The following is an 18,392-nucleotide window of genomic DNA, read 5'->3' as shown; positions in this document are numbered from 1 at the left end:
GTGTGTCACCACACCCAGTTAATTTTTCTTTTTTTTTTTTTAGAGATGGGGTCTCACTGTGTTGCCCAGGCTGGTCTCAAACTCCTGGGCTCAAGCATTCTTCCTGCTTCAGCCTTCCAAGGTGTTAGGGTTACAGGTATGAGTCACTGTGCCCAGCCAAGCAACTCTTATATGCTAATAAACTTATAAATGTGGCAAATCAGTTATCTTAAATATTCAATACTGTTTCTGAACTTAAATCCTCTTAGACTGTCACGGTTATCTACTGCTTTGTAATGAGTCACTGAAAATTTACTGGCTTAAAATAACAGCAGTTCTAAGTCAGCAGTTTGGGCCAAGCTGGCCGGTTCATCTGCTGGTGTCACTGGGTCACTCCTTTACCTGCAGCTGTAGTCATCTGACAACCCATCTGGGGTTGGGGGTCCAAGGTGGTCTCACTCACATAACTGATGGTTGGTGCTGGCTGTCAGCTGAGGCCCCTTGGCTCTGCTCCACATGGTCTCACCTTTCAAAGGTGGCAAAGCCATCCAGAGGAGCAGGTACACTATCACAGCAGGGCTGACATTGCAGTGACATGCAGGACCACAGTACAGTTAGGGTTTTCCTGCTACTGGTCTGAGATTTAAGACCAGAGCAGGACCCAGGAGAATTCTACCATATCTAAAGGGATCCCCAGTCCACTCCTCTCCTCTGGGACTTAATGATAAAGTCTGATGCATCACTGTTTCCTGAGAGTCTTTCAAGTGGCAGCTCTCCCCCATTTTTACCCTGCCATCTTCCTATTTTCTATTGCCTCATTTGGGTAGATAAGCGTCCATCCCTCCAGCTCTCAGGTCCTCCTGTCGTCTTCTCTGTCTGATGACAATTTTGCATTCCACCCTCATCCAGGTTGTACTACTCTCTTCATATTTCACTTTATTACTTGCCTATGTTTCATTTTACTATCCGTTTCATTGGCCATATTGTATAGTCATTATGTTGAGAGGTATATAAGGGAAGGATGGATTACAAGGTATTAAATGTCCAGAGCTTGTAGCTATAAACCAGGAGCCTGGAAAACAGAAGATGCCCCTCCACCTTTTTTTTTTTTTTTTTGAGATGGAGTCTCACTCTGTTGGCCAGGCTGGAGTGCAGTGGTGCGATCCTGGTCCACTGCAACCTCCACCTCCCATGTTCAAGCAATTCTCCTGCCTTAGCCTCCTGAGTAGCTGGGATTACAGGCGCCCACCACCACGCCTGGCTAACTTTTGTAGTTTTGTAGAGGTGAGGTTTCGCAACATTGGCCAGGCTGTTCTCAACTCCTGACCTCAGGTGATCCACCCACATCGCCCTCCCAAAGTGTTGGGATTACAAGGGAGAGCCACCATGCCCAGCCTCTACCTGATGTTTGGCAGAATGGTCTGAAGACCATGTCAGCTGTCTGGGAAAGGCCTCAGTGATCTCGAGAGGGCCAAACAGATAACTGAACTGAATGTTCTTATCCCACGCCACCCTCCCCAGGGGAACGGCCTTAGTGGGCCAGGGGGTTTCATCCTTGGAGCCGGCAGAGGGAGGGCTTCACCTGCCCCTACTCTGACTTCAGAGAAGGCCCAGCAAGGAGGTAGATGCTTTAGGGACATTTGTATTGAAGTGCACAAAATCCTTTAAAAGTAATGGTTATTGTAATAAATTTTAACAACATAGAAATAAAGTAAAAAGTAAAAGCCAGCAGGGTGCTGTGGCTGAGGCTTGGAATCACAGTACTTTGGGAGGCCAGGGCAGGAGGATTCATTAAGCCTGGAAGTTCGAGACCAGCCTAGAAAACATAGTAGGACCCTGACTCCACAAAAAATAAAAAAATTGGCCGGGCGCAGTGGCTCACGCCTGTAATCCCAGCACTTTGGGGAGCTGAGGCAAGCGGATCATCTGAGGTCGGGAGATCAAGACCAGCCTGACCAACATGGAGAAACCCCGTCTCTACTAAAAATACAAAATTGGCCGGGCGCAGTGGCTCACGCCTGTAATCCCAGCTACTTGGGAGGCTGAGGCAGGAGAATCGCTTGAACCCAGAAGGCAGAGGTTGTGGTGAGCCGAGATCACGCACTCTAGCCTGGGCAAAAAGAGTTAAACTCTGTCTAAAAAAAATAAAAGTAAAAATATTAGCTGGGCGTGCTGGTGCACCTGTAGCCCCAGCTAATCTGGGGCTGAGGCTGGAGAATCACTTGAACCCAGGAGTTCAAGACTAGCCTGGGCAACATAGCGAGACCCATTTCTACCAAAAGAAAAAAAGTGAAAGCCCTTGTTATGGGCTGAATGGTGTCTGCCTGAATTCTTATGTTGAAGCCCTAACCCCCAGTAGCTCAGAATGTGACTGTATTTGCATACAGGGCCTTTAAAGGGGTAATTAAGGCTGGGTGTGGTGGCTCACACCTACAATCCCAGCACTTTGGGGGACCGAGGCAGGTGTATCACCTGAGGTCAGGAGTTTGAGGCCAGCCTGACCAACATGAAGAAACCCCGTCTCTACTAAACAATACAAAAATTAGCTTGGCATGGTGGCATGCGCCTATAACCCAGCTACTTGGGAGGCTGAGGCTGGAGAATCACTTGAACCTGGGAGACAGAGGTTGCAGTGAGCTGAGATCGTGCCACTGCACTCAAGCCTGGGTGACAGAGCGAGACTCTGTCTCAAAAAAAAAAAAAAAAAAAAAGAGGTAATTAACTTAAAATCAGGCCATTAGGATGAGCCCTACTCCAGTCTGACTGGTGTCCTTTTTTTTTTTTTTTTTTTTTTTTGAGATAGAGTCTCGCTTTGTTGCCCAGACTGGAGTACAGTGGCATAATCTCAGCTCACTGCAACCTCCACCTCCCAGATTCAAGCAATTCTCCTGCCTCGGCCTCCCGAGTGACTGGGACTACAGGCACCTGCCACCATGCCCAGCTAATTTTTGTATTTTTAGTAGAGACTGGATTTCACCATGTTGGCCAGGCTGGTCTCAAACTCCTGACCTCAAGTGATCCACCCGCCTCAATCTCCCAAAGTGCTGGGATTACAGGTCTGAGCCACCGCGACTGGCCTGACTGATATCCTTTTTTTTTTTTTTTTTTTTTTTTTTTTTTTTTGTTGAGACGGAGTCTTGCTCTGTTACCCAGGCTGGAGTGCAGTGGCCGGATCTCAGCTCACTGCAAGCTCCGCCTCCCGGGTTCACACCGTTCTCCTGCCTCAGCCTCCCGAGTAGCTGGGACTACAGGCGCCCGCCACCACGCCCAGCTAATTTTTGTATTTTTAGTAGAGACGGGGTTTCACTGTGTTAGCCAGGATGGTCTGGATCCGCCCACCTCGGCCTCCCAAAGTGCTGGCATTACAGGCGTGAGCCACCGCGCCCAGCCCTGATATCCTTTTAAGAGGAAAGTTGGGGGCTGGGCGCAGCGGCTCATGCCTGTAATCTCAGCACTTTGGGAGGCTGAAGCAGATGGACCACTTGAGGTCAGGAGTTCGAGACCAGCCTGGCCAATGTGGTGAAACCCCATCTCTATTAAAAATACAAAAATTGGCGGGGCGCGGTGGCTCAAGCCTGTAATCCCAGCACTTTGGGAGGCTGAGACGGGCAGATCACGAGGTCAGGAGATCGAGACCATCCTGGCTAACCCGGTGAAACCCCGTCTCTACTAAAAAATACAAAAAACTAGCCGGGCGAGGTGGCAGGCGCCTGTAGTCCCAGCTACTCGGGAGGCTGAGGCAGGAGAATGGCGTAAACCCGGGAGGCGGAGCTTGCAGTGAGCTGAGATCAGGCCACTGCATTCCAGCCTGGGTGACAGAGCGAGACTCCATCTCAAAAAAAATAAAATAAAATAAATTAAAAATATAAAATAAAATAAAATAAAAATATAAAAATTAGTCAGGCATGGTGGCACACACCTATAATCCCAGCTACTTGGGAGGCTGAGGCAGGGGAATCACTTGAATCCGGGAGGCGGAGGTTGCAGTGAGCTGAGATCACGCCACTGCACTCCAGTCTGAGCGGACTCGTTCAAAAAAAAAAAAAAAAAAAAAAGGGCGGGGGGGGGAAAGTTAGACAAACAAAGAGACACCAAGGATGCTGGAGTGCAGAGGAGGGACCACGTGAGGAGGCAGGAAGAAGGCGGCCATCTGCAAGCGATGGGAGAGGCCTCAGAGGAAACCACACCTGCTGATGCCTTGAACCTGGGCTTGCAGCCTCCAGAACTGTAAGAACATACATTTGTGTTGTTTAAGCCACCCCATCTGTGGCATTCTGTTATGACAGCCCCAGCAAACTATCACAGCACACCGCCTCCCTGTTCCCAGTCCACAGAGGTAATTCCTTTAGCCATTGGCTGCGTATCATAGATTTTTTCCATGCATGTATAATCATATGTAAAGAAACACACACATAATTTTATTTTTACAAAAATAGGATTCAGCCATACACACTGTTCCACAACTACTATGCTTTTTTTTTTTTTTTTTTACTCACAACACTTTTGACACCAAATGTGTGGTTTTTTTTTCCCACATCGACCAACTCTCCAACACCATCTGGGTATCCTACAATTGAATCCATTCTGATACTATCAACCTGGAGTTGGCATCAGCTCCCACATGTTAAGGGCCCAGTCCCACAAGACTGCCCCCAATTCAAACTCCAAGAGCAAGTCCTGGGCCCCCCATACTTCTGACATATGAATTGGGGTTTCCACGACCCCCTCATCAGGTTCAATAATTTGCTAGAAACAGCTCACAGGACTCAGGAAAACAGTTTACTTACTTTTTTTTTTTTTTTGAGACAGTGTGTCTCTGTCTGGAGTACAATGGTGCTCGCTGTAGCCTCGAACTCCTGGGCTCAAGCGATCCTCCAGCCTCAGTCTCCTGAGTAGCTGGGACTACAGGCATGTGCCACTGCACCCAGCCTTACTTACTATTTTCGGTTTATCATAAAGGATACAAGTTCAGGAACAGCCAGATAGAAGAGATGCATAGGGCAAGGTGTGGAGGGCAGGATGCGGAGTCTCCAAGTCCTCTCTGATCACGCCACCCTCCCAGCATCTCCGTGTGTTCTTCTCTGAACCCTGTAATTTAGGTTTTTGTTTGTTTTTGTTTTGAGATGGAGTTTTGCTCTGTCACCCAGGCTGGAGTGCTGTGGTGCAATCTTGGCTCACTGCAACCTCTGCCTCCCACCCAGGTCAAGTGATTCTCCTGTCTCAGCCTCCTGAGCAGCTGGGGCTACAGGCGTGCACCACCACACCTGGCTCATTTTTGTCTTTTTAGTAGAGACGGGGTTTCACCGTGTTGGCCAGGCTGGTCTTGAACTCCTAACCTCAGGTGATCCACCCACCTCAGCCTCCTAAAGTGCTGGGATTACAGGCATGAGCTACTATACCCAGCTTCATTTAGGAGTGTTATGGCGGCTTCATTATACAGGTATAATTGTTTAATTCTTGACCACTGGTGATTAACTCAATGTCCGCCCCATCTCCCCTCCCCAGGGTTTGAACCCTCTAATCACTTGCTGGGTTCCCCTTCCCCTGGCTACACCCTCGTGCACCAAGAGTCACCTCATTAGCATAAATTTATGGTTGAAAGGGGCTCATTATGAGTAACAAAAGATGCTCCTCTCCCACCATCACTCAGGAAATTACAAGTGTTTCAGGAGCTCTGTGCCAGGAACTGGAAGTGAAACCCAAATATGCATACTTATTATATTCACAATATCACAACCGCTAACTTTTTTCATTCTACCATATGTCACTGCCATGTCAATATCTACCCAAATGTTGTTTCTTCACACTTGCCAATATCTCATCCTATGGAGGCAGCATCATGTTTTCCAGTGTCCTCCATGGTTGGACTCAGGTGGTTTCCAGTCCTTTTGCTGTCCCAGACGGTGCTGCGTGAGACATCCTGTGCCACCAGGGTGGGGTCACCTGCGGGAGACATTCCTAAGAGCGGAATCACTTTTGTGTTTTCAATAGCTATTGCTAAGCGTACCTTCCTATAGGCGGTGTAGAAGAGGCACGCATCCCACCCACGCCCACACAGGCACACTCTCTGCAACTTGGTATTTCTCAACAGAGGTACTGGAAAGGAGACAGTGGGGTTGGGCCATTTGTATCTGAGGGGCTACAACAATTTGGCTCAGAATAAGCAGAATAGGGAGTGAGGAAGCCCAGAGGGAAGGTCCAAGGGACCTTTTGGGAGAGGCTGAGGGACCCCCAGGGCAGCAGAGGGTGACCAGTTCCATTGGCTCATTTGACAAACACTAAGCACTGACAATGCCCCAGGTTCTGTGCTGGGATCCAGCACATAGTAATGAAGGAAACTTCTTCCTCATGGGAAGAAGTCAACATACAGGAGTCATCTCAGAGAGTGCTTGGATCAGCGGGCTGGGGTGGCTGGGGAGGAGCAGATGGAACAAGCACTAGCATGACACTGGCTCATGAGAATTCCCGAGAATTTCTGCCATACGTGGTGAGGGGGAAAGTGCAGGAAAAAACCCTTGGGTGTGACTGTTCTAGTTATCTACTGCTGTAGAACAAACTACCTTAAGCTACCTTGCTTTTCTGGCTGGGAACAACAGCCATTTAATTCCATCTCAAGATTTTGTGGGTCAGGGCTCAGCTAGGTGATTCTTCTGCTCCATGTGGCCTCGACTAGGGTCACTCAGTGGGATTCGCTGGAGACTGGGCTGGGCTAGAGGGCCCAAGACAGCTTCCTTCATGTTACCTGGAGCCCATGCTGTGCTGCAGAACAGTTGGCTTGCCACAAGGCTAGCGTAGGCTTCCCCATACCATGGTGGCCTCAGGGCACTCAGACTTCTTCGGTGGCAGCACAGGCTCCAAGACAGTGTGTCCCAAGAAACAGGAAGTGGAAGCCGCCAGTTTTACAAGGCTTGGAAACTGCAAGATGTTATTTCTATTGTATTCTACTAGTCAGCGTAGTCCCAACTCCATGGAATTCAAGGGGAGGGGACACAGACCTCCCACTTTGCAATGAGAGGGGTGTCAACGAATATATAGCGTCTTTCGTCTCCCTCAGTGACCCCTGACATCCTTCTCTTGCCATTGGGTGTCATATTATGTGCTGTGGTCAATTGCAATCTGCCTGCCACATTAGCAGGCAGGTTTCACCCTCGAACCTCAACCTCAGGTGTGCAAGAACTGCTGTGTTTATATTAATATTTCTCTTCCTCAGCTCTATTGACATTTGGAACCAAATAATTGTGATAGCTATTCTATGCCTTGTAGGGTATTTAGCAGCATCCCTGGCCACTACAGCATGTGCACACACACACACACACACACACACACACACACTCAGTTATGACAACCCAAAATGTCTCCAGACATTGCTGAATGACAGCTGGGGACACCCTGGCTGAAAACCATTGCCTCGGCCAGGCGCGGGTGGCTCATGCCTGTAATCTCAGCACTTTGGGAGGCCGAGGCGAGTGGATCACCTGAGGTCAGGAGTTCGAGACCAGCCTGACCAACATGACAATAACCCATCTCTACTAAAAATGCAAAAATTAGCCAGGTGTGGTGGCACACACCTGTAATCCCAGCTACTTGGGAGACTGAGGCAGAAAAATTACTTGAACCTGGGAGGCAGAGGTTGCAGAGAGCTGAGATCACGCCACTTCACTCCAGCCTGGGTGACAGAACAACACTCTGTCTCAAAAAAAAAGAAAAGAAAAAAAAGAAAACCATTCCCTTGGGATCACCTTGTTCTGACTCTAAGCCTCCATCCTACTCAGCTGTGAGGAACTCATCCCCTTCCCAGTTCACATGGTCCTTAACCCTTGGGAAGGGCTCTGGTCCACCGTGTGCCGTGGCTGCCGTTGAGTTGGCCTCACTTCAGCAGTCTCCCTGAAATACGGAGTCTCTCCTCCCATCCCCCAACCCAACCCCACATCTTGCAGAGGCTATATATGGCCTGGGTGCCCAGGCTGGGGGGGGGCCCTTGCAGGGTATCTTAGCACACTGTCACCTCTGACTCTGGCCATCTACCAGTACAAGGAGCAACAGTCCTTCCCCCAACACCCTGAGGGGGTCCCGGGAGTCTGCATCCAACTGATGGAATTAGCTGATGGACTGGATGTGGGCTGTGAAAGAGACGAGTCAAGAATGCTTCCTCAGTATTCAGCCTGAGCCACTGGAAGAATAATGATGCCACTGGCAAGAGGAAGTCAAGGGCAGGCGGGGTTGAGAGGGATATTCGGAGTTATGATTTGAGCACCCGGGGAAGTCTGTCAGCCATCCAGACGAAGATGTCAAGATGGCAGCTGGATAGATAAGTCTGGGACTGGGGGGTGAGATCTGTGCTGAGGACAGAATTATGGGAGTCATCTGAGATGGCATTTATAGCCACAAGACTGGCTGGATCTCCCAGGGGAGCGGGGTGTGGATAGCAAGGCCCAGGACTCGGCTCCAGGGTTCTCTGATTAATAATTATTAGATAATAATTATCATTTTATTCCTTGAAGCATCTGGCACAGTGCCTGGCTCTATACAAGTCCTCGGAATTGGACAGAACTCTACAGTACTTTATTTTCCCCACTAATGAGGATGCCAATTCTATCTTAGCAGAAGAGCTGTAAGTTAGGATCACTCAGTTAAGTAGGAAATTAAGAGAGTTCTTAGGAGTTTCAAACAAAAATTCCAGGTCTACAGAGCCCAAATTCTGAGCTGCAGCCCTTCCCTAATCCCTACTCCCCACCTATGCTGAGATCCAGCTCTCCTAGTTTTTCTGATATTGAGAAAACTTTAAAGTTGGGAATTTGCTCTGCTGAGACTCAGTCACCCTCACTTTACCTTCAATGCCATTGCTGCAGGAACTACGGCCTTCAGGTTGACTCCAGATACAGCCTCGCCATGCCTCTCCCTACCCTTGACTGCAGCAGCACTGAAATAGCAGCATGAATCACTCTGGGACGTCACGTGATGCACAGGCCAGACGCGGCTGTGGTTGGTCCTCCTGTGTTCCAGGGACCTGGGAGGAGGGCCCTGGCCAGCCAGAGTGGCTGCCTCCCTGTCCTCCTCTGAGTCTACCAAGAGGCTTGGAGAAAACTGAGTTGGTGGAAGTTATAAGAGCTAACACTTCTGGGTATTCAGAGGTGGCTTTACTGTAACACTAAAGCAGCTTAAACATCGCGGACCCCATTCGTGCTCCTTCTAAAGCCACACACTTCATTTTTTGTGTGTTTCTTCTCTCAAAGCGAGCTCTCAAATTGTCATAAGCTTCAGGTCTGACAAGACTCAAGTCCAACCCGGGAGGATTATATTGTTCACTCTGCATAGTAACCTTGGGAAGTCAAGGGCACTTCATCCTCCCCACCTTACAGTCAAGGACACTTAGAGCACAAAAAAGACTTCCTTAGATTTCTTGAAAATTCTGGGCCAGGGCCAGGCGTGGTGGCTCACACCTGTGTAATCCCAGCACTTTGGCAGGCGGGGGCAGGTGGATCACTAGAGGTAATGAGTTTGAGACCAGCCTGGCCAACATGGTAAAACACCATCTCTACTAAAAATACAAAAAAAAAAAAATTAGCTGGGCGTGGTAGTGGGCACCTATAATCCCAGCTACTAAGGAGGCTGAGGCAGAATCGCGTGAACCCGGGAGGCAGAGGTTGCAGTGAGCCAAGATCGTGCTACTGCACTCCAGCCTGGACTACAGAGTGAGACTCCATCCCCCACCCCCTCAAAAAAGATAAAGAGAATTCTGGGCCGGGCATGGTGGCTCACACCTGTAATCCCAGCACTTTGGGAGGCTGAGGCAGGTGGATAATGAGGCCAGCAGTTCAAGACCAGCCTGGCCAAGATGGTGAAACCATCTCTACTAAAAACACAAAAATTAGCCGGGCATGGTGGTGGGTGCCTGCAATCCCAGCTACTCTGGAGGCTGAGGCAGAGAATTGCTTGGACCCAGGAGGCAGAGCCTGCAGTGAGCCGAGATCGCGCCGCTGCACTCCAGCCTGGGTGACAGAGCGAGATTCCCTCTCAAAAAAAAAAAAAAAATTCTGAATTTGCCCTGGCCTCAGGACCTTTGCATCCTCTGTTGCCTGTGTGGTCCCCTGTGCCCCCTAAGCTTCTCCTCGATCCATCTCTGACAGGCCTTCACTAACCACACACCTCTGGGAGTGCTTTCCTTCCCTGCCACCCAGGTCATCTCTCTGTGCCTTGACTTTTGTGTTCTCTGTAGCACTCACTCTTGAGAATTATCATGGCCGGGCGCGGTGGCTCAAGCCTGTAATCCCAGCACTTTGGGAGGCCGAGACGGGCGGATCACAAGGTCAGGAGATCGAGACCATCCTGGCTAACACGGTGAAACCCCGTCTCTACTAAAAATACAAAAAGAAATCAGCCGGGCGTGGTGGCGGGCGCCTGTAGTCCCAGCTACTCCGGAGGCTGAGGCAGGAGAATGGCGTGAACCCGGGAGGCGGAGCTTGCAGTGAGCCGAGATCGCGCCACTGCACTCCAGTCTGGGCGACAGAGCGAGACTCCGTCTCAAAAAAAAAAAAAAAAAAAAAAGGTGTGTGGGAAATGGGACCTGGCCACTCGGAGAGAAGCTGCTGGGGAGAAGATGGAAGGCTTGGAAAGGCCACTGCTGGTCAGGTGGGCACGTGTGGTGGCCTGGAGACAGTGCCAAGAAGAAATGAAAGGTGTCCTTGACAGATTGGATGTAGATGAATAAGAGAGGAGGCCAAGGCCTCAGAGGAACCCTTGACCCCGCTTTCCTTCATGCTCCCTCCAAAATGCATCCAGAATCCTATTCCTGTCCCCTCCTCTGCTCTCATCCTGGCTCCCTGGGATTACTGCCACAGCCTCCTAAGAGGTAACCCTGCTCTCACTCTCCCCTCTTCCTCCACACAGCAGCCAGAGGGATCCTGAGAAAACTTAAGATCATGACACTCCTCTGCTCAAAACCTGCCAATGTGTTCGGGAGTGGCAATGGCCTCTAACCCTGCAGGACCTGGCCCCTACTTCCTCTCGGCAGCTGTGCCTCCTGCCATCCTGGCTACCCCGAGGCAGCTCCCATCCCAGGGCCTTTGCACTGGCTGTTCCATGGGCCTGCAAAGTTCTCCCCCACATTTCCAAGGATCTCACTCCCTTGCTTTCTTTAAGTCTTTTCTCACCATGCCTCACTATTGAAAATGCAAAACCGCAGGGCGAAGTGCTGGGTCTGTAAACCCAGCACTTTGGGAGGCCGAGGCGGGCGGATCACTTGAGGTCAGGAGTCTGAGACCAGCCTGGTCAACATGGGGAAACCCCGTCTCTACTAAAAATTAAAAAATTAGCCGGGCGTGGTAGCGCACACATGTAATCCTAGCTACTTGGGAGACTGAGGCAGGATAATTGCTTGAACCAGGGAGGCAGAGGTTGCAGGGAGCCGAGATCGCCCCACTGCACTCTAGCCTGAGAGACAGAGCAGGAGTTTAAGACTAGCCTGGACAACACGAAGAAATCCGTCTATACAAAAAAATAGAAAAATTAGCTAGGCCTAGTGGTGCCTGCCTGTAACCCCAGGTACTTGAGAGGCTGAGGTGGGAGGATGGCTTGAGCTCAGGAGGTCCAGGCTGCAGGGAGCTGTGATGGCGCCACTGCACTTCAGCCTGGAGACAGTGAGACTCAACTCCGTCTCAAAAAAAAAAAAAAAAAAAAAAAAAAAAAAAGCAGGCGGTTGGATTACACAGGCCCTGAACCCCACCCTAAAGCCTTCAGCACTTTCAAGTGAGGGATTACCAGGTTTGCAGGTCTGCGGCAACTTGGCTGCAGTGTCCAAAATGGGTGGGGCAGGTGGGATTAAAGATGAGGCTGTGGAGACAAGCTATTGGCAGAGAGGACACACTTTAAACCCTGGGAAGATGGCATTACCCAGAGAGGGGGAAGGATGAGGACACTGCAGAGCCCAAGACCATTGCCAGACCCGAGTCATGCGGCTCCTTTGTTCCAGGAACCACAGCTGACTCTAGAAGCAATAGCAGCATTTTCACTCCGCAGGTGCATCTCTTCCACGCTTTGGGGTGCCTGCCCTGACTCTAACTTCTGGGGCTGGGATTTAAGGCTCTACCAGGCCACAGCTAGCCAGCTCATAGGCGGTTAACTACCTGATTCAGCTCTTCGTCTCTTTCACTCCTTTACATCGGACTCACGAGGGCTGGGGGACAGCTCCCTTTCGCTAAGTACTTTCCGCGTGCTAAACACCGCACGAATTCCCCTCGGCCCTACAGGACCAAACGACTCAGAGAGGGTGTGCGGTTCCACTGAGGACGCCCAGCAGAACAGCCGCACCCGCCGCGATGAGATCCCCTGCCTGTCCAGCCCAAGCCCAAGCGCCCTCGCGGTCACGTGGCATTTCTGGAACCTAACAGCCAGAATGCAGGAGGGCCAGGCCGAGGCCGCAGCGCTGAACAACGCGCGCAACTGGCGGTCGAGGACCACGCAGCGCGACCGGCTAGGACCTCCATCTGGATGCGTGGGCGAAAGGCTGGGGCCCTGTGCCGCTGGCGATCCCGGGGACCGCCTGGAACTCGCGGCACTAGGGATCCAGATGGAAAGTAACCCAGAGGCACCGCAGCCGCCGGAGACACGGCTACAGTACCGGACTACGGCCGGGACTGCCATATGCCACGGGCGGGGCGAAACCCGGCCTTTTGAAAGGCAGCGATTTAAACCAATCAGCGCAAAGGGTTGGCAACCCTCCGCCCAATTGGAATCGCTCTCATTCTGAAGGCGGTTCCGACTTGGAGTCCGGCAGCCCAATGGGAGAGGTGGAAATTTCCAGAACGAACGGAACCAATGGGCGCGGCCAGCGCGGCTACGATTGGCAGAGCAAAAGACCAATCTGTGTCGCAGAAGTCCGCTCCTCCCTCCGTTCGTGCAGCCTGAGATGGGTGGGTTTATAGAGCGGCGTCCAATCCTGAGGTGCGGGGGAGGCAGGGTTGAGGGAATCACTCCCCGCTGTCCAATGAGAGGGAAGTGGAGATGATGGGCTGGACCTCAAGCCAGTAGTAGAACAGCATAGAGAGCCCCCTAGAAGTACTCGACCAGTGAGCAGGCGAGGAAGGGGCGGGAGCCGGGGTCCCGGCAGCTTCTAGTAGGTTCCAGAAGGCGGCGCGTGCGGTTGGGATCGCGGAGCGGACGGATTCGATTCAACGGGGTTCCGGGCCGCGCTGCGCTATGGAGCAGGTGAAGGGGGAGGGGCGGGCTGAGGCCCCGAGACCGCTCCGGGACCGGCGGAGGCCAGGCCCGCGGTAGGGGGCGGGGCGGGTGCCAGATCTGGGCGACCGGAGCTGGGTGCTGGAGCCGGACGGGGCGGCGGCGGGGAGGCGAGGGCCGCGGGCGGCGGGCGGGAGCGGGATCTGAAGAGGCCGGCCGCGGGGAGCGCCCATCGCCCCTTGGTTGGGCGAAGAGGGCCGGGAGGAGGCCACAGCTTGGGTGAGTCCGGCCGGCGGCGGGAAGAGGGGCCGCGACCGGGCCCTGAAGGCGTCCCGAAGGGGCTGCTGCAGGCTATGCTGGGGAGGGTGCGGGCCGCAGAGGGCGGGGTGGAGTTAGGCCAGGGGCCGGGGTCGGCACCCGCGAGGTAGCGCTCCGGGAGATCTGAGACAGCCGACGGAGAAACCGCTCGGACTTAGCCACGAGGAACTTGGACGGATCCAGGGAGCGGAGACGGGAATACACTGGGTCTTAGCAGCCTGAGATCCAGTTGGGGCAAATCTTACTCTTCTGCATCTGAGAATGTGAGGGTGGGAGAGCGTTGAGCGGGGATTTGAGGAGCTGCAGACCGAGTGTAGCTTATGCAGTAAAGGGAAGGGTGCCGCAAAAGTCCTTGGAACGAATTCCATCTCTGACAGTGGTTTACAAATGTATTGCGGCCCCTCCCCCTCTTTTTGTATGCGTGTGTGTGATTGTCGAGTGACCGAGGACCGACACTTCCGAAAGGTGGATTTCTAGCTACACTGGGGCGGTTGTAGACAATTTGCAGAGATTAACTGCTAGAAGTTATGGGCCTCTGTTGAGCATTTGGGGGGCAGAGTTTGAAGCGGCTGCTGCTTCCTTTCAGTGACTTGGTTATGTCCTCAGTAGCTTGTGGTTGTGAAAGGCCTAGAGATTTTGTTCCATTGGAAGCTGTCATTGAGCTATAATGATTCATCGGAAGAAAAAGAACAAAACAACCTCCGAGAAACCTCTACCAACATCTGAGAAATCATCTGCTCGAGAGTACTACCCTCGTCGCTCCGGGCCCATAACACTTCGGGGTGACAGTTCTGAAACTATACCTGGTATTTGGTTCTTACTTCAGATCCATAAAACTAAGATTGCCCACACGCTCCCCTTAAGTAAGACATCTCGATGGACTAGTGACTACCACCCTTTTTTTGGTGGAGTTACAGAGCTGAGCCTTTGGTCTCTTGTAGCAGTTGCTGCTTTAGGCAAAGCTCGAGCTTCCTTGCTGTATTAAAAAGAGTGGAAATGGCCGGGCGCGGTGGCTCAAGCCTGTAATCCCAGCACTTTGGGAGGCCGAGACGGGCGGATCACAAGGTCAGGAGATCGAGACCATCCTGGCTAACATGGTGAAACCCCGTCTCTACTAAAAATACAAAAAACTAGCCGGGCGAGGTGGCGGGCGCCTGTAGTCCCAGCTACTGGGGAGGCTGAGGCAGGAGAATGGCGTAAACCCGGGAGGCGGAGGTTGCAGTGAGCTGAGATCCGGCCACTGCACTCCAGCCTGGGCGACAGAGCGAGACTTCGTCTCAAAAAAAAAAAAAAAAAGAGTGGAAATGAAGTTAATAAACTTTTTGTGCCCATATAATGCTTCAGTTGTATCTAGGATTAAATGGGCTGTATTATAGGTGAGGAAAAATTTTCTGGAATAAGACATTGCTCTTTTACTTTTAAGAAAGGATCTCGGCTGGGTGCAGTAGCTCGCAGGTATAATCCCCAGCACTTTGGGAAGCCAAAGCGGGCGAATCACCAGAGGTCAGGAGTTCGAGACCAGCCTGGCCAACATGGTGAAACCCCCTCTGTAATAAAAGTACAAAAATTAGCGGGGCATGGTGGCGCATGCCAATAATCCCAGCTACTGGGGAGGCTGAGGCAGGGGAATCGCTTCACCCCTGGAGGCGTAGGTTGCAGTGAGCTGTGATTGTGCCACCACACTCTAGTCTGGGTGACAGAGTGAGACTCCGTCTTGAAAAAAAGAGAAAGGACCTCTTTCTGCTGTTACCAAATTTATTTTTTATTTTTTAGAGACAGGGTCTGGTTCTGTGGCCCAGGCTGAAGTGTACTGGTGGGATCATAGCTCACTGCAGCATCAAATTCCTGGCCTCAAGCGATCCTCCTGCCTCAGCCTCCTGAGTAGCTAACCACACGCCACCACAACTGGCTAATTTTTAAATTTTTTGTAGAGACAGAGGTTTTGCTATGTTTCCCAGGCTGGTCTCGAATTTCTAGGCTCAAGCTATCCTTCAGCCTTGGCCTCCCACTGCATGAGCACTAGGATTACAAGCGTGAGTCACTTTGCCTGGTCTTAAAATGTTTGTTTTTAAATCACCACCACCCATGGTAGAAGTGTATGTGCAGGTAGATAGATGGTGAATGAATATTTGACTTAGGACAGCAAACTGACATGGCGACTGTACAGATGACCTGGCATTTAACCCCAGGTGTGTTTGAGCCCACCATCTGGAAGCCATTCCTGAAAATAAACAAGACTTTGTTTTCATTTTCAACTGTGAGGTTTGTATTTCAGTTTAGAAAATACTCAAGTTGGTCTGGGTGCGGTGGCTCACACTTGTAATCCCAGCACTTTGGGAGGCGGAGGTGGGTGGATCATGAGGTCAGGTTGAGACCAACCTGTCCAGCATTGTGAAACCCTATCTGTAGTAAAAATTAAAAAAAAAATAAAAAATAAAAAATCGCCCCGGGGGCGGTGGCTCACGCCTGTAATTCCAGCACTTTGGGAGGCCAAGGCGGGTGGATCATGAGGTCAGGAGTTCGAAACCAGCCTGGCCAATATGGTGAAACTGTGTCTCTATTAAAAATACAAAAATTAGCTGGGCGTGGTGGCATACTCCTGTAGTCCCAGCTACTTGGGAGGCTGAGGCAGGAGAATCGCTTAAACCCAGGAGGCGGACCTTGCAGTGAGCCGAGATTGTGCCACTGCACTCCAGCCTGGGTGACAGAGCAAGACTCTCTCTCAAAAAAAAAAAAAAAAAAATTAGGTGAGCATCGAGGCGTGCACCTGTGGTCCCAGCTACATGGGAGGCTGAGGCAGGACAATTGCTTGAAGCCGGCTGGTGGAGGTTGCAGCGGGCCAACATTGCTCCACTGCCCTCCAGCCTGGATGACAGTGAGACTCTGTCTCCAAAAAAAAAACAAGTTGGACAGATTTTGAATGTTCAAGCTTGTCTTTTTTTTCAATAGGGGCCTTTCAAATAAATCCCGCAATGATATACTTTTTTTTTTTTTTTTTTTTTTTTTTTTTTTTGAGACGGAGTCTCGCTCTGTCGCCCAGGCTGGAGTGCAGTGGCCGGATCTCAGCTCACTGCAAGCTCCGCCTCCCAGGTTCACGCCATTCTCCTGCCTCAGCCTCCCGAGTAGCTGGGACTACAGGCGCCCGCCACCCTCGCCCGGCTATTTTTTTTTTTTTTTTTTTTTTTTTTTTTTTTTTTTTTTTTTTTTTTTGAGACGGAGTCTGGCTTCGCCCAGGCTGGGGTGCAGTGGCTGGATCTCAGCTCACTGCAAGCTCCGCCTCCCGGGTTTGCGCCATTCTCCTGCCTCAGCCTCCCGAGTAGCTGGGACTACACGCCCGGCTAGTTTTTTGTATTTTTTAGTAAAGACGGGGTTTCACTGTGCTAGCCAGGATGGTCTCGATCTCCTGACCTCGTGATCCGCCCGTCTCAGCCTCCCAAAGTGCTGGGATTACAGGCGTGAGCCACCGCGCCCAGCCGCAATGATATACTTCTTACATTTAACCCAACACAGGCATACAGCCATGTAACACATTCAGCAAAACAGTATTTACTGTTATGTGCCCTGTGTGCTGGTATTTTTTGTCCCACTTGGTCTCTTAAAATGCTGGTCATGACCTACAAAATTGATTTCCTGACCCACTGTTGATCAGTACTCTGTTTGAAAAATGCTTTTTTAAAGCATAGGCAAGAACTTCACCAGCTGCCTCTTGACACCACTTGAGTTTTGTTAACTGTTTGTCTTCTGCCCTCCGTCTTGGGCTCTAGGATTTTTTATCCCTTGTTTGCTTAATTTGGCAGGTTCCTTCTGCCTGTGCCTCTGTAATGTCTCTGATTGATGGAAGTTCCTGATCTATTTCAGGATTCCAAAATCATTTCTTTCTTTTTTTTTCCCCCCCCCCAGATAGAGTCTCACTCTGTCCCCCAGGTAAGAATGCAGTGGTGCCATCTCGGCTCACTGCAACCTCTGACTCCCAGGTTCAGGTGATTCTTCTGCCTCAGACTGCTGGGTAGCTGAGACTGCAGGCATGCACCACCACATCGGGCTAATTTTTGTATTTTTAGTAGAGACGGGATTTCACCATGTTGGCCAGGCTGGTCTCGAACTGCTGACCTCAGATGATCCACCCGCCTTGGCTTCTCAAAGTGCTGAGATTACAGCCTAAAATCATTTCTCTTAACAAAATTATTTCTTGCATCAATTTACTGGGTCGTGAGTGGATAATACATAGAATGAGTTAGTAACTTGGGTGACATAACTATCTCACAGAACGTTTACCTCTTAAAGGTATATTTTGGTCTGGTGTGGTGGCTCACCTTTGGGAGACTGAGGCAGGAGGGTTGCTTTAGGCCAAGAGTTTGATACAAGCCTGGGCAATATGGAGAGACACCATCTCTACCACAGAAAGAGAAAAACATTTAGCCAGGCGTAGTGACATACACCTGTAGTCCCAGCTACTTAAAAGGCTGAGTTGGTCGGGCGCAGTGGCTCACACGTGTAATCCCAGCACTTTGGGAGGCCAAGGCGGGCAGATCACCTGAGGCCAGGAGTTCAAGACCAGCCTGACCAACATGGAGAAACCCTGTCTCTACTAAAAATACAAAATTAGATGGATGGTGGTGGTGGTGCATGCCTGTAATCCCAGCTACTCAGGAGGCTGAGGCAGGAGACTCGCTTGAACCTGGGAGGCAGAGGTTGTGGTGAGGTGAGATCGCACTATTGCACTCAGCCTGGGCAACCAGAGTGGAACTCCATCTCAAAAAAAAAAGAACGAAAGAAAGAAAAAAGGCTGAGTCAGGAAGATTGCTTGAGTCCAGGAGTTGAAGGTTACAGCCAGCTGTGATCATGCCACTGCACTCCAGGCTGGGTGACAAAGTGAGATACTGTCTTTAAAAAATACATAGATATGTATATATATGGCCGGG

At 50.9% G+C, this 18,392-nt stretch overlaps 2 protein-coding genes across 2 annotated transcripts in view; both read left to right on the top strand.

Moving 5' to 3' along the window:
* The window catches only part of NUDT22 (nudix hydrolase 22), a 113,460-nt gene that overhangs the window by 52,911 nt on the left and 42,157 nt on the right, over positions 1 to 18,392 (top strand). The window lies entirely within an intron of this gene.
* Positions 1 to 18,392, top strand: part of STIP1 (stress induced phosphoprotein 1) — a 293,300-nt gene that overhangs the window by 259,030 nt on the left and 15,878 nt on the right. Inside the window, exon 2 of the mRNA XM_050757192.1 lies at positions 13,073 to 13,182. Coding sequence (XP_050613149.1) covers positions 13,174 to 13,182 — 9 coding nt within the window. The 5' untranslated portion in view covers positions 13,073 to 13,173. The remainder of the gene's footprint in view (positions 1 to 13,072; positions 13,183 to 18,392) is intronic.

Source organism: Macaca thibetana, chromosome 14, assembly GCF_024542745.1.
Source record: "Macaca thibetana thibetana isolate TM-01 chromosome 14, ASM2454274v1, whole genome shotgun sequence".
NCBI lineage: Eukaryota > Metazoa > Chordata > Mammalia > Primates > Cercopithecidae > Macaca > Macaca thibetana.
Note: the sequence above shows the minus strand (reverse complement) of the source record. Positions and strands in the feature narration are given on the sequence as shown.